Here is a 26,213-nt window from a genome sequence, read left to right as displayed (position 1 = left end):
GAGAGAGAGAGAGAGGGAGAGAGAGAGAGAGGAGAGAGAGAGAGAGAGAGAGAGAGAGAGAGAGAGAGAGAGAGAGAGAGAGAGAGGGGGAGGGAGAGAGAGGGAGGGAGTGACAGAGAGAGAGAGAGAGAGAGGGAGGGAGAGAGAGGGAGAGAGAGAGAGAGGGAGTGAGGGAGAGGTGGTGGTGAAGCCAATGTTTGTCGTCGAACTCCTGCATATAGGAGGATGTGGAGGATGTGGAGGATGGAGAGATGATGGAGAGATGATGGAGAGATGATGGACAGATGATGGAGAGATGATGGAGAGATGATGGACCACACGGATCAGCTTCTCCGCACTAATCAGTTTGTTTCTCTGTTTGATGCTTTCTGACCAAATCCAAAAACCCGGATCGCACAGGACAAAGGATCGAGACACAATCCAAACCATTCTTCTCTTTTTCTACTGAAGGGAGGATGAGTCTCTGTGAGGAGGAGGAGGACGCACCTTGAGTCCAGCTCAACATCTGGAGGATCCAACATCTCCATGGAGGAGGAATCACTGGACACTCCAGCGGGGGGGGCGCCTCCACATGAACCGTGACACACTGACAGGACTTTTTTAATGGAAATTTGCTTTGGTATAGATCTGGTGATTCTGGCTCAGCTGAGGGACAACGGGCAGCAATAATACTTATATAAATACCAGAGAGAGAGAGAGAGAGAGAAGGCGAGAGACGGAGAGAGAGAGAGAGAGAGAGAGAGAGAGAGAGAGAGAGAGAGAGAGAGAGAGAGGGGGGGGGGGGGGGGGAGAAGCGCCAGCGCCGAGCGATCTGTGCGTCTCTCTGCAATAAGTGTCTGATAAGAAGCAATAAACCCGGGGACATAAAGGCAGCTCCTCCCGGTGTGCGCCATGGGCGACGGAGCGTCAAACTTCCGGAGCAGCAGCAGCAGCAGGACCGGCGTCTCGTCCCCAGGAGCCCGCAGGACCGGAGCGGATCCCCGCAGAGCCGCTGGGAGTCTGGGCTGAAAAGGGAAGAAGAAGCGGATCAGCGCCGGACTGGGTTCTGGACGAGCCGTCATGAAAACCCACTGTGACAGTTCTTGATGTTCTTCACAAAACAAGGTTCACATCTGGGCTGCTGTGCTGGACCTGGTCCCCTTTGGATCTGTGCTGGACCTGGTCCCTTTGGATCTGTCCTCTCTCAGAGACCCGGAGGCACAGAGGGACATGAGACCCTTTGGGCTTTGAAATAAGCGATTACAGCCATATTATATAATCAATAAGTTATATCGATCTTTGGATTTTTTGTGTGTTTTGCACTATGATGGAACCACCACCATGCTCGAAGAAGAGCCTGTCCCTGTCGCTCCCGGTCCCCAGGGAGGGACAGGCGACCCTGAAGCCCCCCCAGCATCTGTGGAGACAGCCCCGGACCCCCATCAAGATCAAGCACCGGGGCTACTCCGACACCTGCCACCGGCACATGGAGCGCTCGGACGCCGTGGACCGGAGCGACCGGCCCGGGCTGAAGAAGTCCCGCATGTCCTGGCCGTCCTCCTTCCACGGGACCACCAACACGTCCATCGGGAACTGCGTGGGGAACAAACGGTAGGGGAGTGTGTGTGTGTGTGTGTGTGTGTGTGTGTGTGTGTGTGTGTGTGCGTGTGTGTGTGTGTGTGTGTGTGTGTGTGTGTGTGTGTGTGTGTGTGTGTGTGTGTTGCTTTCCAAACAAACATCCCAATAATAGCTCCTGACAGCCCACGGGGGGCATATGCGTAAACCGGGGGGAGGGGGAGGGGAGGGGGGGGGGGCATTCTGACGGACGCGTGATAACGCAGTGTGCGTGAACCGGTAAGAAGGGGGGGGGGGGGGGGGACGCGTGGGTTCTCACCGCTGATGCGTTATTCTGCGTCTTTGGAGAGAGACTGGTTCAGATGGGAGAGTTCAGTAAAGTTGGGAAGACCCTCACAGGGTCTGACTTCCCGGATCAATAAGTCATAAGCGAAACGTTGTTAAAGCACAAACGCTGCATAATTCCCTCCGTAGTAATGTGGACAACGGGCTACAGGCGAGTTTTCATCAATATAAAAATCGATTCAGTTACAAATCGCGATTCTGACGATTTTAAATCGCCATGCTGCCTCAAAAATCGATTTTTTAAAAACATTTTTTTTTATGTTTTAAACATATTTATTGGTCTATACGGGGGGATATATGGGGGGGGGTGGTGTCTTGTTTTTGCACAAGAATCTAAACATACCCAAGCACTAGCTTTGCATCGCCTATGCAGACAACAATAAAGCATAGCCTAGTTTTTGTTTATTTCAAAGTTGAAATAATGAATGAACTTTTATTCATTCTATTTAATTTACCTTTTATTTATTGTTTAAAAGTAGCCTAAGTGACACACATTTCTTAATCTGTCAGTTTGTGTGCAGTTTACAGGGGCTATACAATAATAGGGAACATTTTTATTTATTTTCTCTATTGGCTGCCCGGCAGTCATTAAGTTAATGTTAATATTTGAAATAAAACTTGTAAAGCAGTGAATTTGACTGTGTTGTATTTGAAGGTATGATTCAACATGTTTCCATGGTCCAGTATTTAAAAAAATAATAACCAAAAGAAATCGCATGAAATCGTAATATCGAATCGCAATACTTACAGAATCGCAATACCCAAAGAATCGCAATACATATCGTTTCTCCACCTAAGTATCGTGATAGTATGGTATCGGGAGCTCCCTGCCGATTCCCGTCCCTACATCAATACGACTCGTCCTCCGTGATGGACACACAACATGGGTGTCTACGTGCAGCCAGGGATCGTCTACAAAGTGCAACACCGAAAAGAGATATTACAAAAATATTCAATTACCTCATTGATATACTGTATATTCTCACCAAAATCATGTCACAGGTGCTGACTATGCTACACTACAAAGTTTAAAAAAATGTCATTTATCATAATTTTTGGAAATATTTTAATGAAGATTATTCAATAGCTTCACTGTTATACTGTAAATTTTTACCAAAATCCCTTTACAGGTTCAGTGAGTCCTGTTGGCTATGCTACAGTACTAATTTTTGAAAAAAAGTGATTTCGCATAATTTTGGGAAATATTTTTTATATAAAATATTCAATAACTTCGGGCTAATACTGTAAATTCTCACCAAAATCATGACACCGGTCCAGCGTCTCCTGATGGCTATGCTACAGCACTAAGTTTGGAAAAATTGTGTTTTGTATAATTTTGGGAAATATTAAATATGAATATGATTCAATAACTTCGGTCTCATACGGTATATTGTCACCAAAATCACGTCACAGATCCAGGGTCTCCTGCTGGCTATGCTTCAGCAATAACTTTTGGGAAAAGTGTTTTTGTATAATTTTGGGAAATATTAGATATGAATATTATTCAATAACTTCGTTCTACTATTGTATGTTGTCACCAAAATCACGTCATAGATCCAGGGTCTCCTACTTGCTATGCTACAGCACTAAGTTTGGAAAAATTGTGTTTTGTATAATTTTGGGAAATATTAAATATGAATATTATTCAATAACTTCGGTCTCATAATGTATATTGTCACCAAAATCACGTCATAGATCCAGGGTCTCCTGCTGGCTATGCTACAGCACTACGTTTAGGAAAATGTGGTTTTGTTTAATTTTGGGAATTTTTTTTTACGATATTATTCAATAACTCCACTGTAATACTGTAAATTTTCACCAAAATAACTTCACAGGTTCTGTGAGTCCTGTTGGCTATGCTACAGTAATAATTTTGGGAAGAAGGGATTTTGCATAATTTTGGGAAATATTTTTTATATAAAATGTTCAATAAGCGTTTGTGCTTTAACAACGTTTCGCTTATGACTTATTGATCCGGGAAGTCCGAATCTGTGAATGTCTTCCCAACTTGAACTGAACTTCAGATGGGACTCCGCCCACTCCAGACGCAGGAGCCACATCTGTAAACAGCAGTCACAGTTTTGGGAGGGGGGGGGGGGGGGCACATGTTACATGTTGGTTGATAAGAGGCTCGAGGCGCCGGTGGCTTCTAATGGCACCAAAGGTCGAGTGGCTGCACTGTGGATACCGCCACCGTGGACACTCGAGCCCATGAGGCCATCACCAGGTTGTGTGGGAGGTCTCGTGGTTAAAGCAAACAACTCCAAAGAGTAGCTGATGCTGACCTCTGACCTCTGACCCCCAATGAAGTGGAGCTTTAGTTGGACTCTGTGCCATCAATGAGATGTTTCAAAGTTATGAAGGGTTTCCTGGACTTTTGTGGCCGGCCCCTGTCACACAGATGCTCTCAGCCTCTAATTCAGGGTTTTCAACTGGTTTTGTCCCAGGGACCATTCTGACTAGAAAGTAATCTGCAGCCCACTGTGTGTGCCTTTGTGCATGTGGATAGAAGGAAGTTTTAACATTTGGTTTTCCATGTTGGTTTTATTTAAAAACCTCAAACAAATCTAGAAAAATCTGTGTAAAAACAACAAAAATGGTTAATTTTCAGTGCTTAAGAATTGGAAACATAATTAAAATGTAGTTTGTAGTTGTACTGCATCTCAGAACCATATGAACATCAATATACAACATTCATGACTTAAATGTACAGACATGAAGCTGACATGTTGAGAGAATGTTAAAGTAACGGTGATCAATAACAATCAACATAAACTGGGGCTACAACTGAAGAGGGAAGATGACAAAGTAATGCAGAATATGTCACAAATGATAATCATACAATATAACACGAACAATTGAGACCTACTGAAGTTTAACCTCATGATCACCAGCAACTTTATATTATTGTAGACATATTTTTCTTATTATATATATTTTTCACGATATTCAAGAATAATCTGGAAATGTGTCGAAATATCAAAGCGAATTTCGCGGACCCCCTGCAATGCCGTCGCGGACCACCAGGGGGCCGCGGACCCCCGGTTGAAAAGCCCTGCTCTGATTGGCTGCTCTCAGCCTTGACAGTGAAAAGAAAAGAAATAAAAATCCCTGCACTGTGAGGACGTTGACAGACACTTGGAGACAAACAAGGTAGAATTACACGATACCTGAGCCTCTCCAGCTACATCCACTCGACCAGCACTTAAATTAAATTACACCGAGCATGTTAATCAAGCAGATTAGATTAAAGACATTTCATTAAGTGAGTCATGGAACGGCAACATTTTGATATGATTACTCTGTTCTTACTGCTCCATTTATCCTCTTTACAAGACACTGAATGCAGCACGTGGATATTTTTTTTATTACTATCAAAAAGCTTATCTTCTATTTATCTAAAGAGTCAAAGCTGTACAACAAGGGATGGATTTAGGTTGGTTGGTTATGGGACTTCATATTTAAGGCGGTATCCCTCTTTCACTCTGTCCTCTGTGTGGCCTGAAGTCCTCAGATGTTCCTGCGACTGGAAGTTATTTTTCATGTTGGATTTCGTCCGACTCTTCTCAGTGTGAAGCCCAAATCTACTCCTACCACACGTGAAACAGGATTATTCCACTAATAACGCATCAATGAGAGTGTGGTGGGTCTTGTGAGGATTGTCTGAGTCCTGTTTGTTGTTATTTGTTGTCGATAGTTCTTCATTTTTTTTTTCCCGATGCCACAGACGGCCTCCCTGGCAGGCCCCTGGGAGAAGGGCCAACTCCAGCTGACTGGAGGAAGGGCTGAGTTGTATTTTAGTCCCCGGGACACACAAACACACACACACACAAACACACACACACACACAAACTGAGACAGCCCGAATCTTCAGTGCATTGGGACTGACTCTGCCTGGCCTTCTCCTTCTGTGGGCGGCAAAACCATGAGAGGGCAGAGAGAGAGAGAGGGAGAAAGAGAGAGAGATAATTTGATTCTGACAAGCTCAGTTCTGAGAGCACACCAAGCTGGCTCGAACTCTGTGTGTGCGTTCATGTGTGCAGTGTGTGTGTGTGTGTGTGTGTTCAGTGTGTGTGTGTGTGTGTGTGTGTGTGTGTGTGTGTGTGTGTGTGTGTGCACATTGCTGAGGTGATGTGTGCGATCTGTGGGTGTTTGTGCCACACACTAAACAGGAAGGAGGGTAGCGTGGAGGAATGGAGGCCGGTAGATGAATGTTGTGTCATGAGTTGTGGTGAAATGCGTGTGTGTGTGTGTGTGTGTGTGTGTGTGTGTGTGTGTGTGTGTGTGTGTGTGTGTGTGTGTGTAGGTGTTTCTGAGTGGGCTGTGCACAGGTTACTGTCTGACCCGGAGCCTGTATGGATTGCGATATAGGCCTCGTTTCATCTGTTCTCCTGGCAGTGGGAGGGCCGGGAGGATTTCCGTTGTGTTCTTATTACTCTCGTCCTCTTTACATATCGGAGAAATTGTGTTATCTGCCTGTCTGCTTACGTCCGAAAAGTGGAATTCGTTGGGAATGGGTTGAGCTGGGGGCCTCAACCCCTCGCTGGATTCATCCGGCTTCGTGAACATCTGTGTGGATCCATCAGCTCTGTGACTCTAGCTCGGGGGCTAGCTCACATCCAGTCCAGCCCGTGATCAGCAGCTCCGAGGACGTCTCCTCTCATGCTGCTATAAAGGCTTTTATGTACATGCACTCACTGGGAATGTATTTTCTCCAAACCCTTAAATATTGACAATATTCCTGGGATCAAGTAAACAGATTGTGCATGTGGATATGCAGAGTCTGATTTCGGGGGCCACCGTTTCTAGTTTGACAAATCCTCTTTGAGCAGGTAAACAGTTCATGTAGAGAGCGTACAAGAGGTGGAACACAGTGACTGATATGCATCGACTATCATCTCAATGCAGATTGATGTGCATCGATATACAGAAAGCTGTTAATATTCAACTTAAATTAGTGGCAGTGCACGTTTGTCTAACTTGGAGTAATGGAACCGAACGGAAGCCCAATCCTGATTATTTTTTTAAAAAGACAATAAAATTCTTCAATAATTTCTCTTAAATGATTTGTGTTAAAGAAATAAATAAATTAGTAAACATTAAATAAATAAAACCTACAGCCTTCACATAAAAATTAGATCCTTCTCCAACCAATGCCTGTAGAACACTAAAGATATGAGAACAGCTTTAGGAGCATGTGAGGGGTTTTTCTTCTGTTTTTGAGGCTGTTTTGTCAGCAAAGTTAAACTTTTTTTAAAAACTCATGGTATCCGATTTATATTGAAATCTAAGCAGATAATAAAAAAACAAACAGTATAATATATATTATCCAAAATATTGTCTGGACCTCAAACAGCTTCAAAAAGTATCACTGTTTGTGTTTTGTGTGGAGAAACATGACTTGTAAAGGGGCCGTAAGGGATTGGGGATTAAGTTACTCGGTAAATATTTGTTTCGAGTAAAAAAACGTGGCTTCATATTCTGATATTCTGTTTTTATCATTATAATGACAAATATAGACAGATAGAATAGTTTTTTATAGCTAAGTTACGTGAATTGACTTTTTTATTGGGGACCCGGACAGAGTAATTAGTATTTGATTGGTTGGAAAGTGAATGACCTGGAGAATGACCTCAGTCCCTCGGAGGTCATTCAATCACCGAGCAGCTGGTCCTCACCTCATCTGGAGGGTTCGGACGATCAATCAGCCGGAGAGCTGCTGCTGAAATTCTTTCGGACAAGGTTGAGAGGAAAAAGCCGATATTGTGTGTTACTGTGATCGATACGGGTTGGAGCCCCCCCCCCCCCCCACAGTCCCAGATCTCAGGACGGACGGCGTACAACCGGGGGATTCTGGGTGTTAATTGTGTTTTGGATAATTGTTTGGAGAATCACTGTCTGCAACTGAGCTCACTCGTCTATTTTTGTCTCCGTCTCCTGAACACCCACTCCCCCCCCCCCACCCCCCCCTCCCTTCTCCTAACAGTGTCAGTCTGCCTCCTCTTCCCACCCCCGCTGCCTTTTTTCTTGCGAGCGTCTTTTGGTCACGCTACTTACTACGAGCCAATCAGTCATCAGGTCCCAAGGCCAATAACGGGTCTGGGAAGTTCCAGCACCAGAAATGAATGAGTGACACTGAACAGCTCTTCCCCCGCGATCCTGTTGCCATGGTTACTTGTTTTGTGCATTTGTGGAATAGATTTAATTTACCCAAAAAAGGAGCCACTTGATGGTGTCGACTGTGTGAGTTGCCGTTGTGCGGCAGATGCTTCCGGACGTGCGTTACGAGTCGTGTGTTTCCTGAAGTGAGAAAGTGAACGTTTGTCGAGTTCTGCCTCTGAACCGGAGTCCGCCGACCTCAAGCCCACACGATCAGAGTCCGTTTCCTGTTCAGTTCTCTGCAACAGTTTCTTACCCGAGCCTCCCTCCTCCCTCCCTCATCCATTCTTTACACTTTCTCTCCCCTCCGCCTCCTTGTCAACCTAGAATCCAGCGTTGATGAACTGCTCCTTCTCCTGCCTCACTGGCCGGTTGCCAGCATAATTTAGTTCATAATGAGCTACAGCTCCAGTTAATTAGCACAACAGCAGTATTTTGTTGTCGATCACACATTTGCATTCCCACACTCCGGGAAACAAACCGAGTCTCACACGGAGAGTATTTAGGAACCGTCCCGACAAACGTGTTTTAATAGCGTTAAGTAATCGGCCTGTTATCTGCTTTGTGCTGTGGAACCATCTGTTTAAGCTACAGATTGCGCTCCTCTGTGAATACACTGTGCTTTCCCCAGCTACTTGCGGCGCTAATTAGTGTCTGGAGGCAGATCCGTGTACTGGCAGGGCGCTCACTTTTCGGGGGGTTGGCTCAGGCGGATCCCAGAGACACCCATCCTTGGAGATCTGTTAGCGATGACACCGAACAGGTTGCTGGACTCGGAGGGAAGGAAGACAGCTGTCATCCAAGGCTCCTCTTTGTGTCCGCGCTCCGCTCATCACTTTGTCTCCGGCTGGCTCATCAGAAACCCCGCCCACTGGCAACTCACAGTCAGTTTCCAACACGAGTCGACCCTGACATCTTTGCATTTTAATTAATTCTTACACTGAATCCTTAAAGTGGTTATATGCTAGTCTTTTTAAAAAATTACACAAAAACTACTCCATAAAATATCGCAACCCTTGGTGGAAGGAAGCAGAATCGGTCAGGGTAGATCCCTTTTTCGGTAAAGATCTTGATCAGGAGGTGGATCTGGGAATTCTCTCTGACTTTCTGAAGCATTGTGAGATAGATTTTTTAAAGATTTTCCCAGTTTCCCCAGGGAATAGTTTATGGATCTTGATGAAAGAAAAACAGGCACCTTTAGGGAACTGATATTTCTGAGTGTGAGTGGCACTGGCCCAATCTGAAATCAGATACATTTCTTAAAAACAAACTAGCCCCTTACTTAGTTACAAAACTAATAATAAATAATGATAATGTAATTGTTATATTTTTGGTTTCTAAGCTTTGTTGAAGAACACGATGTTTGAAAAAGGAAACATTTTCTAAATTCAAAGGTCTGGGGCTTTACTTGAAGCTATACAGCTAACAGTGAACAAGGACTGATTCAATGTGCATCTCACTGATTCAGGATTGTGGATGGGTTTTGTCCCCTGTGTGTAAATTGTGTGTCCCCTTTATAGCCCCTGATTAAAAATCCTACATCTGCCGCTGAGGGAACGGTTGGGCCTTGGCGGAGGCTGCTGCTCCACTGAGTGCCATTATAGTTTCCTGCTGTTACCCACTCTCAAGATGTCCATTTTGATTATGATACGCTTCACGCTGGCTCCTTCCTATCAAATAACACTGTTTGGATCACTCTTTTGTTCAAATAAAATAGACTCTGATCACTGCATTTTTCTCATTTTGATCCTCTATCCTCCCTGCGCTCCCAGCTGTAAATGGAGGAGTATCGATTTCATCTCTGTCTCTGCTCTCAGTTGTGTCGCTCCATTGTGTCTTCGCCAGTTCTCCGCAGCTCGCCAGATTCTCTCTGTTAGCCTTGTTCGTGCCTACGTCGGCATCAGGCACACAGCGTCTCTGTTGTGAATTTATCACAACAGAAACGTTCAAAGCCAGATCTGAATCTCAAAACCCCTCATGGGCCCAGTGTGGAGTAAACTGCCCTTCACTGTTCAGAGTGAACATTCTGAATGGATGCTTCATATAACCTCCTCCTTCAAGGTATTTCAATACTCATGTATAAATGTTTGAGCCATTTCTCAGACAAAGCCGTCTTCATCATATGACAAAAGAAAAATCATCTCCTCTTAAAGAGTGAGTTCAAACTGTCCTGCACATCAAAGAGCAGTCGATCCGAAGCTAAAACAGTTCATAATTAGCCTGTGAGATGAAAATATGCACTCGAAACCACCCGTGTGGATTCAGAGCTAACCCTTCCTTGGATTTACTTTTCATCTGACACAAAAAAATAAAGCTTCTTAGTAGCAGAAATAGTAATTTATTCTCTAAGCCCATAGGCTCTGAGAGGAAGCGAAGGGAAAATACCTTTTTTAGCGTAATCAAGTCAGCCACTTCAAACCATGTCTTCAGCGCTGAGGTGTCAAAATATTCAATTTCAAAATGAGTGTTTCTCGCTTCAAGAGAGAGAAAACGCTTCTTCTCCGATGCTCGCTCTGCATCTAGATTTCCTCACAAGACAAATATGTGAATGAGGATGTTGTGTGTTTCCTCCGGTGAGACAGACCAACACACGTCTCTGATGCAGGAGTGACGCCACCGAGGGGACGACCCTGCTGCAATGTGCTTTAGGCTGCTGGGCTGTGCACATCAGTCTGAAGTGACTGAGACTGACAGACCTTCTTGTCATCTGTGTGTCAGTGCAGCACACACACACACACACACACACACACACACACACACACACACACACACACACACACACACACACACACACACACACACACACACACACACACACAGCCCCACACACACACAGTGGAGCAGAAAGCACAAATGGCCTAGACCTGTCGAGCAGAGCGGCGTGTCAGACTAATGCGAGGTGCGTCGGGGGAGCACACGGAGAGTCTGGTTCAAATCAGGAACTCACAACAAATCAGAAGTGAAGAGGATGAGGGAGCGCACCTGGAGACCGCACTCGGCACGGACCGACACGGATGAAGAGCGCCTGCTCGCTCAGCTGATTGCTGAAGCCAACGTCTCATCTGAGGAACCTCTTCCAGAGCTCCCGCCCCGGGACACTGTTCTCGCCCAAATCTGCTGGCAGAGTGTCAGCTTCAGTGGATAATAGAGTGATAGAGTGTCAGTCCTGTTTAATGAAGAGGGACAGATGGCCTGAACACCCACTTACCTCACCAAACACGACTTTCTCCTCCAGTGGCCCCATCCCAGCAGATGCAGGACGGCCCAGGCTTTGTTCAGTCCTCCATTTTGATTCTGGTCAATATAATTCATCATTTTTGTGAGCAGACAGTGTTGGCAGATGTGGAGCATGGTTTGCCTGGGACAGAAATATGACAGCAAATGTTTTTTGCCCGTGCTCGTTTCTGACTGAGCTCAACGGCTGCAAACAACAGCAAATAATGTTCAGTCGCTATCAAAACAATAACAGAACGAGGGTTAAAGCCAAATGTGCCTCTAAATATTTCATAGTGGGTTCATTTGAAAGTAAAACCAAATCAGCCGGCAAATATGAATTATCATTCATTTGGCAGGGAGGAATTCTTCCAAACTTTTACCTCAATGGCAGCAGTACAATCTTAATAAAAGTCTGAGTATCATTAATCAAATTTACTTTAACTATCTGAATGTGGAACTATGGCTCCTGGGAGTGACCTATATCCCTACTGACGAAATTGATGTGAGCAAATTTTATAAATGTTTAAGTAATTTAATCTATAACATGTTATATTTTATGAAATGATTTTGTGTTTAGTTTTTTCTACATTATTTCCCTCTGAAATTCTGTCTAAAGGCAAGACACTACAGGTAAATATGGGCAACATTTTTAATAATAAGAAAATGAGGCATTAAATACCAACCAAATTGGCTTAAATGTCCAGATCAGAAGTCAGAAAATTGAATAAACATGTTTTTGGCATTTTACAGTCATAATGATTTTATGACTCTTTTTTTTATGACTCCATAAATCTGAAAAAACACTCAACAGCCATAAAACTGGCATGTTTTTAGAAATAAAATCACATAAATCAGGGAATGAACAAACCCTCTACAAACATTTAGAACACAAATGAAACCGGAATGCTGCTGAAGTAAAAAAAAAGATTGTGATCTGAACTAGACAGTCAATAAAATAAAAGCATGCTTGTTTTCACCTTAATGACTAATCCAAGATACATTTAAATCAGTTCATTTCAATATTCTTTGTAAATATTCTCCTTCCAGTGAAACATAGCGATGCAGTGACCCCCCCCCCCCCCGAAATAAAACAGATGCAGCAGGTTTGAGCGAGGAACATAAATATTTATACATAAAGAAAACAGCACATGCAAACTGTGCAGCTGCAGCCGGGGTTTGTGCTGGAGTAGGAGGCGGCTTATGATGAGCAGGCGACTGACGGGGGGGGGTGCACAGGCGGATGCACGCCTCTGCTCCGGCTCCTGACCTCTGCTGGATCAATGTGTGAGCATAACCTCTCTTGTCAGAGCAGTGAGCCTGTTTCTTGTAGGTCACGCACTCGCTCGCACATTAACACTCAGCATCGAGGCTGTCGGAGGCAGAGAGGGGGGAAGAAACATGGCCTGAGGATTTAGGGAGGTACCTTTAAACTTGTGTGTGCATGTGTGTAGGGTTGCAAATGGGCGGAAAGGGTTAGGGTTAGTTTCCGGAAAGTTTCCAAACATTTACCGGAAACTTTCCACGGGAATATTAAGCTGGGGAATTTTGGGAATTTTGAAAAAAAACAACTATGCAAATTCAACGCTGAGCAATAAAAACATCATTCAAAACTCTATTTTAAAGATGTATGGAACGTTGAGTTTCAACCCTCCACTGGTCATTCTTCCATCACATGCACAGATAACTCCCAGCATCCTTCACTCTACAGCAGGGCTATTGAGGCCTGCTGTAGAGTGCAGGACTAGTCAGGTAAGTTTCCATGATATTACTGGGAAAATATATTAGCATGCTGATTGAGGATTGTTCATCTGTTCATCTAGACTATTTCCATTCATTTATCCATCAATTGTAAAATATGTTTACAGACGATTCCAATTGTTTGGCTAACTATTTATATCTCTGGCATTGCATTAGTGTTTTTTTACAAACTTTGTTCTCATCTTATTCTACAGAACAATGCCACGTGCACTCTCTCATGTGTGGAGACATTTCACCCCATCCAATGTAGAAGGAAAGGCTGTGTACATTTGCAAATACTGTACAAAGACCTATGTTAAGAATGACACAACGATGCAGAAGCATATAGTCAAGTGCCCAAAGTTTCCTCAGGACTCAAATCAGCCTATGACAAAACAAAATGTTTATATTTATGTCTGTATATGACAAGGTAAATACAGTTAGTATAAATTACTCACAACATTTCCAGTTTATTCCTGTTAATTCCCGTATATTCCCGTTAATTCCCGTTAATTCCCATGGACAGTTTCCAACTTTGAATATTCCCGGAATTTTGCAACCCTACATGTGTGTGTGTGTGTGTGTGTGTGTGTGTGTTTGGGTCAACAGCAGTGAGCCTCTCAGAAACTACCTCCATTAAACTCTTGGTGGATGGGTTTTCTAATGGTGCTGATTCAGCCTGGGAGTCGATTTCACCCCAACAAAGGCAAAGTAATTAACTACAGTGAGGCATAGGTTTGCTATTTTGTCCTCTCGTTGTTGTGCATGTGTGTATCAAAGGGGGGGTTATTGTGCGATCACTTGTGTGGATGGAGAGGTGTTTTGTGGTGAGAGGTTTCCTTTGAGAAGATCAGGATTGAGTCCTCTCCCGCTCCACACAGCTTTCCTCCTCTGAGCTCCTCAATGTTGTTGCCGGCAGTTTTTTTCCAGGAAGAACTTGAAAGGTTTCTGTGTCCCTGAGCAAGGACACCTAATCCGCGTGTGTGTGTTTGCATCAGCACAGTCTGCATAGCCACAGACTGGAAAGTGGGGGAAAAATCTGCTTGATCAATTGAAAAAAATTTCCATCCTCGAGCTCAGTTTCAATGCAAGAAGATACCGGTGAAACGTCCCTGTTTCATGGCAGCAGCAGCAGAGGAGGAAAAGGGAAAAAGAGAGGAAGTGGGTGTTCCAGGTCGAGAACACGTCGCCTGCTTTAATATGAGACGACCCCCTGAGCCCAGGAAACAGGTGGAGTGAGGGAGGTGGACGCCGGGGGGAGAAGGTGTGAGGAGAAGGTTGAGCGGAGAATAACAGAAGGTAAACGTGGTGAAGGAGAAGGCGCCGAGTGTCTGGAGGATACGGAACGAGGGCGGCTGTCATCACAGATCTCCGGCAATTGTGTATTTTGTCGCACCAAATTTGACGTATAAGACCTCCCTCTGATTGGCCGAGGCCCTTGTCGCTCACAGCCTTGGCTTCACAGGCCAGAGAGATGTTGTGTACATGAAGTCCTGCCCCCGCCCCCCCCCCCTCTCTCTCTCTTTCTTAGGGTGCTATAAATAGGGGGGGGAGAGAGAGAAGCCCCGGGGCTCTCAGTGTAATGAGATTAAACCAAACCAGCCTCAGCTCCCAGTGTTTTATTGAGCTTTATTTCAGTTTCCATTCCGTGTTTCAATATGTAGAAGGCAGATATTGAGTGTGGCTGCTGCTGCTGCATGCTCCGTTAGAGCCCTCGCAGGGACATGTGGTCGTGCATCAGAATGTCAGTGTGCGTTTGCATGCATGTAAGTGTGTGTGTGCGTGTGTGTGTATTTATATGTGAAGGACTTGTGTGAGTTTGTGTGTAATGTCCTCATTCTGCACACCCCCCAGGGCAGCTCATAAAGATGTGCTCATCACGACGGTGAAGCGTTTGTCACCATGAAATTGCGCCATCAGGAAGTTCTGTCCACTGGCTCGAAATAGTCCTGAACTTTGCTCCCCGACTTTCCAGTAGTTTCCGCACTGTTGCTGCCAGTGGAAAAGTGAGAGCGGACCACAGAGCAGGCAGCGGAGAGAGAGAGAGCCCGGCTGGCACGGCCGCTGTGGCGGAGCGTCTGGGGACAGGCGGAGTGGGAGACATCCATTCTGTTTGGACAGACTGCTGAGTCTCACAGCCCGACTCCGACGGTTTGGAACGCTCTGCTAGACTCTCGCCGCCTCTCCTGCCACGACGCCCAGGCCTCATTATTCAATCACAGCTTCTCCCTCCATCATTTTGCCATCAGTCATGGGCACTTGGCTCCCCAGGTTCACAGGATTCTCAGCTGATAAATATAGAGTTATTCATCTCCTGCTTCTGATCCCATTAGCAGGGAATTCTAACACCATCAACATCTTAGACGTACATCTAACACTTGTCAAAAGAAGACATTCATTTACGGTCCGAGACTAGGAAAGACAACAGGAGCTGGGCGTCTTTTTGCATTCAATCACATCCATCATTTATGCTTTTGCTGATGTCGTGTATTCACTAGAGTAAATGATTTTAGCAGGTGTTAAAATATAATGACTGGACGATATTTATGATGCTTATCTTCGTGACTCTCAGACATTTCCAGAGAGTCCTCCAGATGTTTATTCAAGAAGGTCTGTCCCTCTTTGGAAAGACCTTTGACTTAGGGAATGACCTCTGCCCAGCAAATGGATGGGGGTAAAGGGAAGGTCCATGACCATTGGATTATCATCTTTATGTGCAAAACACGTCCTTATTTGGGCTGATGGCCCTGTTGTGTGATGTCATGTTATCTCTAGGGTTGGGGTCCCACCTCCCACCTATAAAACTTCTTGCCCTGCAAGGAGAAGACAGATTTTCACTATTTGGCCTGGGTGATTTCTCCGACTTCTAGAGCTCGTCCTGACCTGTTCTACTTTTGTGTAATAAACATCATTGTCCTTGTAAGTACTGGGTCCACGTTCCTTTCCTTCAATCAACCTCTCGGCCGACCAGAATACACATCATTGACCTTTTACTTTGGCAACATCAGGGCGGCCGTCCTCTTCCCTGCGGTCGACACTACGTTTACATGACAGAGCGTTCAGGTGAGTGGACAGGACGAGTGGACAGGTCTGTCCTCGCCCATGTGACGTGAGATGAAGTCAGACAGACGCTGAGCTGGTTCCAGCTGCTGGTGTGACGTGACGTGGCGTGACACGAGGAGAGGAGGTGGAAACGAAAAGGCCGCATTGGAACTCAGGGGAACAATATTTTTTTGTCCATGTCTGAAACTAGTATATGGCTTCTGCTTAACAGAAAGGAAGAATTCCAAGGACGTCAGGGCAGCGAATGACATAAGAATAAAAAAAAAATGACAGACGGATTGAGTCATCAGAGAAATATGTTGCATTCACAGCCGTGCTGCAAGGCAACGGCCCTGAGGCAGATCCAGGACAAATTAATCCACACAGATAATCCTGAGCTTTTTTTTCCTCACTAATGACATCTAACTGCTATCTAGGATAATCACACAGATTCTCTTATTGTTCTCTTACTAACGTGATTCTCCCGCTTAGGGCCAATTATAACAGCACTGTAATTGGGGTACAGTTTTGCTAATTGTCCTTGTTAAATTCATAGTATATTTAATCTCCAGGGATGTAATTTACCTCAACATGAACTACAGAGGCTTTGATTTAGCAGAGCAACGGAAACTCTTCTTCTTCTTCTTGTGTAACCGATGCACATAATGCATCACGGTGTGTGTTATCAAAAAACAGGGTAATTCAGAACTGTTGTTATCTATATTTTTATTACAACAATAGATCACGTAAGCATGCTGTGTAATGTGAAGAAGGGGGTTGTCTGACGAACTCGGATTAGAGGACGGTTCAGAGCATCGGGCTAAATGGACCATTTCACGGTGGGTTTGAATCAGCGCTGTGTGCTTCCTCACTCAGCTGCATCCTGCCCGGCATTCTCCTTTCTCTTTGTACCACATTATGGAGGTAATTATCTATCATTCTGGGGTAATACGCAGCCAACCATCTTTGTGCGAGGGAATAGGCATGACGGAGTGGATGCCAAGACTGCTTATTAGTTTGCGTTTCACTTCGAGATTTGATTCAATAGATTAAATATGACATAAAGGATGTGCAGATTTCAGAGCATGGAAAACACATCTAAATAGATAGATGGATGGATGGATAGATAAGGAAAGATGGCGAGAGAGGTAGAAAGATGGACGAATGGATGAATAGGTAGATTGATGGATGGACGGATAGAGAGATGGATGGATAAATAGATGGACGTATAGACAGATAGACGGATGGATGGATGTATTGAGCGGCTGGAGAGACAAATAGACGGATGGATAGATGGATTGATAGATAGTTAGGTGGGTAGATGGATAGACTGATGGATGGATGGATGGATGGAGATGGAGAGACAGATAGATAGATAGATAGATAGATAGATAGATAGATAGATAGATAGATAGATAGATAGATAGATAGATAGATTGATAGATAGATAGATAGATAGATAGATAGATAGATAGATAGATAGATAGATAGATAGATAGATAGATAGATAGATAGATAGATAGATAGATAGATAGATAGATAGATAGATAGATAGATAGATAGATAGATAGATAGATAGATAGATAGATAGATAGATAGATAGATAGATAGATAGATAGATAGATAGATAGATAGATAGATAGATAGATAGATAGATAGATAGATAGATAGATAGATAGATAGATAGATAGATAGATAGAAAGACTTTCACGTCAACCAAAGGTGGCAGACTGAGTGAAAAGACAGATGGAGAAATAGATGGATGTATAGACAGATAGACGGATGGATGGATGTATTGAGCGGCTGGAGAGACAAATAGACGGATGGATAGATAGTTAGGTGGGTAGATGGATAGACTGATGGATGGATGGATGGAGATGGAGAGACAGATAGATAGATAGATAGACAGATAGATAGACTTTCACGTCAACCGAAGGTGGCAGACTGAGTGAAAAGACAGATGGAGAGATAGATGGAGGGAGAGATAGTGCGGTGGTGAGGAGGAGCAGAGCCACAGTGACACAAAGGTAGCTCTGGATGACTCACACTTCTCTTCTCTTCAGAGCCTGGATTAAAATAAAAGAGGCCCAGCAGCCCCAGCCTGCAGAGAGGGAGTAACTCGCTCCATCTCCGAGATAGGGTGATGCGCTAAAAATACCGTGCCATGTGTGTGTGTGGGGGGGGGGGTTATGGATTTGGTGGTATAGTACAGACGCCAGCGATTCCACTACACTTTCCACCAGAGTCCGCCTCCGTCACATTTGCAGCTTCGCTCAGTTCGTCTCTTTTCTCATCATCTCTGGTTCCACAATGTGCACTGATTTGGTTTTGTGCATTCTTCCACTTTTCCAGGGATGCGGGTCAGTGCAATCAGAATCTAGTTCATTAGGGCGGCAATCAGCTGGATACAACTTTTATTCTGCCCCCCCCCCCCCCTGCCCCAACTCCATTAAAAATCGAAAGCAAATCAATATTGTTTTATTGCTCTTGCTACTCACGTGGAGGAGTTTGCCTCTCAACTCCTCATTTCTCTGGATCCGAGCGGCAGGAAGCGAGTGAACACGTCTCTCCGTCTGTCATCCCTCTGTCAGCTGATCCATCGGTTTGAGCCTCAGACTCCACAGCAGCCGAGAGGAGGAGAAATGCAGCGGCCGCTCCTGTATCACAAATCTACAAGGTGCTTCTCCAGAGGAATAATTCTTATTAAACAAACCGGTTACGCCCCTGACATTCGGGGAAATGGAACTCTGGTTATATAGAAAGAGTCTGGGTGTTGGGGAGTCACGATTTTTGAAGACTTACCTTTCCACACTAAAGGGCCTCCGGGGTGACAGAGAGGATTTACATATAAAAGCAAAGGGAGCTCTTTGGTGCAAGAAGGACGAAAAGAGAGGAGAGGAGGAGGAGGGAAGGAGGAAGAGGAGTGTCTGGCACTGGGTGAAGCCAAACTCAGCTTTAACTAGAATGAAACTTAATAGAGCACAAATTAACGCCCGGGGCCAGCGGTCCCTTAATTAAATATATCAGAATTTTTTATCAAGATCAACAAATGATTCCCTGGGGAATTGGGCAAAAGGTCAAAAATACACGATAAGTAAAAAAAAAAGAAGTTTGTTAAGTTCCAACCCCAAATTTGAATTGATTCTCTTGACACTGTGTCGGCTCTTATCACCACAAACTCTCTTGACATCTTCGTCTGTCTTCTACGTGTGTGTGTCTCTGCCAGAGAGATCCACCCACTGGTCCGGATCCATGGAAATATTGTTATGGGGACTTTCTTGGCTCATCCTTCAACCAAGTTTTGTGTCCATTCTGTAGCAAACAAACCAAGGGACAAGGACAAAGACACAATGCAGAGGTAACTCACCATGTTGCAAGTGGCCAGAGGAAGTAGAGAGAATGAGAGAGACACTCTGGAAGGAATATTGATAGAGAAAACAATTCAACCATTCTGTGGAGCAGTGCTGACCTTGCTGACCCCTGTTTCTAATAAATACAGTAAAACTGCAGGAGACAACAACAACAACAACAACAACAACAGCAGTGCCAGAATCGCAGTGCGCTCTGAAAACACAGTTTCTTCTCTCTCCTTTGGCTTTGCCCCAAGATGCTGACTATGAATTCAAGTGGTGACCTTCAGCTGTATTGATCTCTGCTGGTGTTTAGGGTCAACACTCGGAGCCCTTTTCCCACAGTCACTTAATTTTAGGACACATCAACAGCGGAGACGTGATTCCTGTTTTTTTTTATGGCTTAACAGTAAATGATTCTTGACTGGCCAAGTCAGCCAGCTGACCTCAGTGCAACTGAGCATGTGTTCCACGTCCTGAGGAGCAGACTGACGGAGGAAAGGCCAAAACAAACAGGCACGATCTCAAGATGGCTGCAGATCAGGCTTGGCAGAACATCATCAGGGAAGGCATGTAGGAAGAGGTGTCCTCGGGCAATAATACCGAGCCTCAAATTGCCTCTGATGTGCGATCCCTATTAACATATTTTTCATGTGAATGCACAGAATCTGTAGGCGAGGGACTAGATTTTACGGCTGGAAGCCTTCTGGTTTTTATGGTTTGACCAATCCCGTTTGAGCAGGCTCTGGTTGCCCACAGGTAAACAGTCTGTGTGGAGAGCAAAGGAGGCAGAACACATCTAAATCTACTGATGCAGATAGCTGTTTATAGAGATTAGCAAAAATGTCATCTGGACTTAAAACACCAGCAGAAGAGTATCGGTGTTTGTGTTTTGTGCAGAGAAAACGTTCGACTTGTGTGATAAAAGAAACAAGCTGGAGAAACAGTGTACGATGAATGTAAGCCACAAAATATCGGCTGTTGCCTGCAGAGGATCATTTGTCATCAGATGATAATCGATGGGCTTCGAGATCGGCCCTGATGTGAAGTGTGTGTGTGTGTGTGTGTATTATTGGAGCACTGTATCAATGTGTGTTTGTGATCTAAGACAAAAAAGGGTATGGTGAATTCAGTCCATATACCAATGTGCTGTTGTATAGATCCAAACCAAACACAAAACATCTGAATGTCCGACTTCGATGTTTTTGTGCATTTGGAATCGAACACACGTCAGCTTTGTGTTGTGCAGAGAGGCCACGCCACAAAGTTGCATCCAAACAGAGTTGAAATTCAACTTGTCGAGCCGACACGGCGCCGACAGGATGAGTCGGCGTCCACCTGAGGAGAGAGTCCCGTGAGTTCAGAGATCTACTGACGCTGATGCAAAGTGACGGACGCCTCTGGTGGGTTTTTTTGAAAGCTACAAACCGCAAAAGGAGCCCAAAGAAATCATCAGGTGAAAGCAAACCAGCGCTCAGAGCTGAGTGTGTCTGACGTGAACCGCTCAATGTGGATAGAATTTATTTTGTACAGTGCATTAATAGATTAGGAGGCCTGTCCTTTCACCATGTGGAGGGCCTGTTGCTCTGCAGAATAAAGGCTGATTATCCCGTCTACTGTGGCCCATCAAATAAATCCCTTTCCTGTGGCAGTTGCCAGGTGTGTGATTGCGGCCAATCCCTCCGGGTTCTTCCTGGAAGTGTTCCACGCTTTCAGAGGCTGCGGCCGGCTCTGTGTTCGGCCACCCGGAGTTGGTTTTGGTGATCCTGGGCGCAGGATAATCTGCTGTAATCTCCGGCTCTGTGATCTCACCACAGCGCGGCTGAGGGATGGATGGGAGAGAGAGAGAAGCTGCGCCTAGAGCAGACAGACGAGGGGCGATCAAGGGAGGGGACGGTGGACGGAGCGTGTATGGGCTGAAGGAACCTAAAGATATAAATAACCAGACATCATTCATACTCTTTGTTAACTGATCAAGCAGAGGAGCTTCTTGTTCTCTGTGGTCATTGTTTTTTTTTTTTTTTAAACATATATTTATTGGTTTTATATAGTTTTATACATTTACATCAATTTACATACATACAAGAACCTTCCCCAACCTGAACATATGGCAGCATAACTGGAAATAAATAATGTAGAATTCACAGAAATTGCTAAGAAATGATTACAACATAAATTCAAGTACAGAAAATTACAATGAAAATACTAATTTAGTTTAAACTAAATTAAAACAAAATTAAATAAATATATATAAGTATACAGTCACTAACAAGAAACAGAGCACAGCACACATTCCTCACACCAGATTAGTCACTTCACATTTCCAATACCTCTTCGATGTCACCATTCTTAACAAAGTCCAAAAACATCTCCCAGATACTGTAAAATTGAGAAGCTTTCTTCCTAACTACATATGTTAACTTCTCCAGAGCCAAACTCGACGTTAAGTTTTCTAACCAGTGGCCTAGAGAGGGGCGTCATTGGTTATTTTAATGTAGAACTCAGGAGTTAAAGATAAACCTAAGCTATTAAAAGCTGCGAACAAGAGTTTCAAGTCAGATCTACTCCCCTGTTGCATTAGTCCTTTCAGCGATGATGCACTCAGGGTCGTAATATCAATATTCATATTATAATGTGCCCAGCCGGGGCGGTATTATACTGAAACATGGACGTCAGCGCCGCTCTGAGAATGTGGAGGGAGGGGTTGGAGAGGATTTATATTGTCGTTGGACTTATCATTGTTTTCATTTTTTAATATGAGGAAATATCTGACTCATCTGAGATCCATGATGCATGAAAAGACTCACAACAAGCTGCTGTCACGCACTGCGGGACAGCGAGGGTTTCTGGAGATCTCTAATTCGAATGCGATGAATGCTGGGAAGTATGCTAATGAGATGATGATGTTTCCTAACTCGAGTAATTTGACGAGCTTAATGAGCGTTCAGCACCCGGGTCACGAGATGTCACAGAGCTCGGATGCACAATTAGAAGTCGTGGAAATGGCTGCGATTGTGACAACTACAGAATCTGATATAATTGCATTAAGTTGGTGATAAGAGATGAGGTCATTTCACCGGTGGCGCTGCCCGGTCTGTCGGTGTCGCACTGAGCCGTGTCCCTGGTCCCCTGTCTTCTCTTCTCCTCATGTGTCATCACTAGGGTTGCAAAGGGGAGGAAAGTTTCCGGAAACTTTCCATGGGAAGTTTAGCTCGGGAATTTTGGGAATTTTGAAAAAAATTAAAAATACGCAAATTAAACGCTGAGCAATAAAAACATCATTCAAAACGCTGCACGTTGAGTTTCAACCCTCCACTGTGCATTCTTCCATCACATGCACAGATAACTCCCAGCATCCTTCACTCTACAGCAGGGCTATTGAGGCCTGCTGTAGAGTGCAGGACTAGTCAGGTAAGTTTCCATGATATTACTGGGGAAATATATTAGCATGCTGATTGAGGATTGTTCATCTGTTCATCTAGACTATTTCCATTCATTTATCCATCAATTGTAAAATATGTTTACAGACGATTCCAATTGTTTGGCTAACTATTTATATCTCTGGCATTGCATTAGTGTTTTTTTACAATCTTTTTTCTCATCTTATTCTACAGAACAATGCCACGTGCACTCTCTCATGTGTGGAGACATTTCACCCCATCCAATGTAGAAGGAAAGGCTGTGTACATTTGCAAATACTGTGCAAAGACCTATGTTAAGAATGACACAACGATGCAGAAGCATATAGTCAAGTGCCCAAAGTTTCCTCAGGGCTCAAATCAGCCTATGACAAAACAAAATGTTTATATTTATGTCTGTATATGACAAGGTAAATACAGTTACTATAAATTACCCACAACATTTCCAGTTTATTCCCATATATTCCCGTATATTCCCGTTAATTCCCATGGAAAGTTTCCAACTTTGAATATTCCCGGAATTTTGCAACCCTAGTCATCACTTTATTCTTACCCCTGCCTCTGTGAAGCTCCCGTGGCCAGATGCCCTCTCTTTGCCTGTGTGGCGTGGCGCCAGCGCTTTCCCTTCAGATCTCCGGCCTCTTGTGCAACGTACTGTACATGTGGACATTAAAATGGAAGCAGGCTGGAGCGTGCCTCTGTCTCTCTCCCTCTCCCTCACTTGTGATCGCCTGACACACGACGAGCCGAGGCAAGCGGAGATGGCAAGCCTTCTCTGGACCTGTCATCTGAGATGTGTCAGCGCCGGGCATGTTGCCCTCACAGCGTGCCCCAGCCTGAGAGAGTGCTCCATAATAAATACCCCTGTGCTCCATGATTCAGCCGCGGTGATAGAGTACAGCTGTGATTACACGGTCGGCCCGATCAAAGTAGCACCCTCTCCCAATTTGCAAGTCCCCCACTCCTCTCTCCCTTCAACTCCCCTCAATACCACCCCCACACTGGTAGCAATCAGCCAGGTGCTAAATGCCTGGGTGAGGCACAGCTCATGGGGGGGTGGCGGGGGGGGAATAGTGGGGATGGGAGCTTGAAATTGCCACGTGGAAATAAGCATCTGTGGTTGCTTGGCAGAGGAGGAAGCCGGGGGCAGGAAATAACTCCTGGTTCTCCGCTGATGCTGAGAGGTCGGAGGGTGTGTGTGTGTGTGTGTGTGTGTGTGTGTGTGTGTGTGTGTGTGTGTGTGTGTGTGTGTGTGTGTCTCACACAGGGAGATTGGCTGACGGACACTGGGAGGTTAATCATTAACTTAGTTTAGTGAGGAGCATGAAGAAAATGGGGTGGGGGTGGAGGGGGTTAACTGGAGTCTCTCTCTCTCTCTCTTTTTTTTTTAAGACAACGGAGCAAGCACATTGACATTAAGTATCATTTTATCAGGGAAAATGTCAACAATGAAAAGTTTATTTTGGAATATTGTCCTACTGAGCAAATGATTGCTGATGTCATGACGAAGCCAGCTACTAAGCTGAAGTTAAAAAGATTTGCACGAAACATGTTTGGTACTTAAGAGTGCAAAGAGTATTTTGTTTCTTTGAGTATCAAGGATACCACATTCTGTTATTTTTGTTTTGATGCAACCTAATGTGATAAGAGCGAGTGGGGGTGTTAAACTATCCTTATTATAGAGAACGCTCTTATTGTTATACGGTAATAGTTTTGCCTGTTATTAGAGGTTTTACGTTTCTCTCGTACCTGTGTATATATGACGTGTGTGTCGTCACATCCTGTGTTATTGTTGTTGTGATCTGTGCATGAAACGGATGCACAGAGCCGGTGCACGAGGAAGAATAAATTATATTGAATGAAACAGACGCTCGGCTTGTACTTTTCATGCTAAAGTTACACTGCGCAAGTGAGTTAACATTGCTTAAATGATTGAGCGTTGGCCTTCTCACCTCTGAGAAGCTCTACAGCAGTTCACAGTGTGATGGGTGGGGGGGGAGGGAAGCTGACAGCGACCAGGCCGCCGAGGGGAAAGCGCTGATGTGGCAGCAGCCTCCTCGGGCCGGGGTCCTGGTTGTGACGGCTGTTAATGAATAATCAATGGCAAAGAAGAGACGCTCAATGATGGGGATGTGTTCCCATCTCATCTTCACTCTCATTCAGACTTATAAGGTTTAATTAAACTAATCGCTGCTCTGACTCCGAAGCCCTTTGAAGCCGGCTGTATTAATGACTTGAGAATCAGGCTCTCTCTTTTGTTGCAGGAGTGTGTGTGTGTGCCAGGACGAGAGCCAATCAACCGCTGCCGCAGAACAGTCCAATTTCCACCGGCTTATTCCAGCAACACAAGGATTCTCTCCGAGACGAGACATGCACGGCGTTAATTTAATAACCGGAGTCGTACCCGAGCGATACCTGTGCATGGGTTCACTCGGGCTGAGTCGATCCAGCTTCTCTGTTACACAGCTAATGCACATGCGATAAATGAGCTTTACATTTTCCGAGTCAGTGACCACATCTCTCGTGCAAAAGGAATCAGAGGATTGTTGTCGACATGTCCGTAGCTGCGCACACAGCTTCGTGTCAGTGCCTGTGAATGGTCCGGCTGCACCCGTTATCATTCTGCCACAGAGGGGGGGGGGGGGGGGGGACACACTCTCGCTTGTTTGTCGTTTTTTCTTGAAACATTCTTCTCGCCAGGACGCAGCGATGGTGCACCCTAACTTGTTTTTCAGGGAGCTTGTGCATTTCCATTGAAATCCACATAAATACGTATTTTATTTGAAATCCATGACTGCTGCTGCACATATGAACCATCCACGGGATAAAGTGCAAGGAATCTGAAGTTTGGAAAAGCTGTACGTCCAATTGCAGTGTCAAAACTTGGAGCGGCCACGTGATGTGTGTTTCCAGGCGCATTGGTATTAGGGATTACAACTGAAGGCTCCATTATGCTTCTACCTATCCATTTCTCGGAGAGGGACGCACGGAGACCAGAGAGTCTTTTCGATTTATGCCTTTCCGAAGACTATCCGTCTAAAAACAATTCCCCGCCAAACCCATGGGTGGCGCAGCGGAAGACCAGCTCAGAGAAGCCTACCCCATTTCTGGGAAGAAGAAGTCCACGTGTGTTTGTTTACCTCTGTCGGCTTGCCTCCCACACACTGAACCATGGCAACTAACAGAACTAAATACAGTGACACCCAGCGGGTCAGCCGGACGACTCCGCTGGCTTAAAGGGACTCTTACCTTTGTTGCATTTTTACACTTTTTTTGGATAAGGTTAAATTGGTATTAATAAGGTAATGACACTCTAAAATGCAAGACAGACCCACCAGGAGTAAAAACAAACAATTATTTCACTCTCATAATATTTAGTGAAAACTTCAAC

At 44.7% G+C, this 26,213-nt stretch overlaps 1 protein-coding gene across 1 annotated transcript in view; it reads left to right on the top strand.

The window, feature by feature from the left end:
• Positions 1-792: 792 nt before the first annotated feature.
• The window catches only part of pde4a (phosphodiesterase 4A, cAMP-specific), a 52,136-nt gene continuing 26,715 nt past the window's right edge, over positions 793-26,213 (top strand). Inside the window, exon 1 of the mRNA XM_061089968.1 lies at positions 793-1,590. Within this exon, the coding sequence (XP_060945951.1) occupies positions 1,304-1,590 (287 nt within the window). The 5' untranslated portion in view covers positions 793-1,303. The remainder of the gene's footprint in view (positions 1,591-26,213) is intronic.

This window comes from Limanda limanda, chromosome 17 (assembly GCF_963576545.1).
Source record: "Limanda limanda chromosome 17, fLimLim1.1, whole genome shotgun sequence".
Taxonomy (NCBI): Eukaryota; Metazoa; Chordata; class Actinopteri; order Pleuronectiformes; family Pleuronectidae; genus Limanda; species Limanda limanda.
Note: the sequence above shows the minus strand (reverse complement) of the source record. Positions and strands in the feature narration are given on the sequence as shown.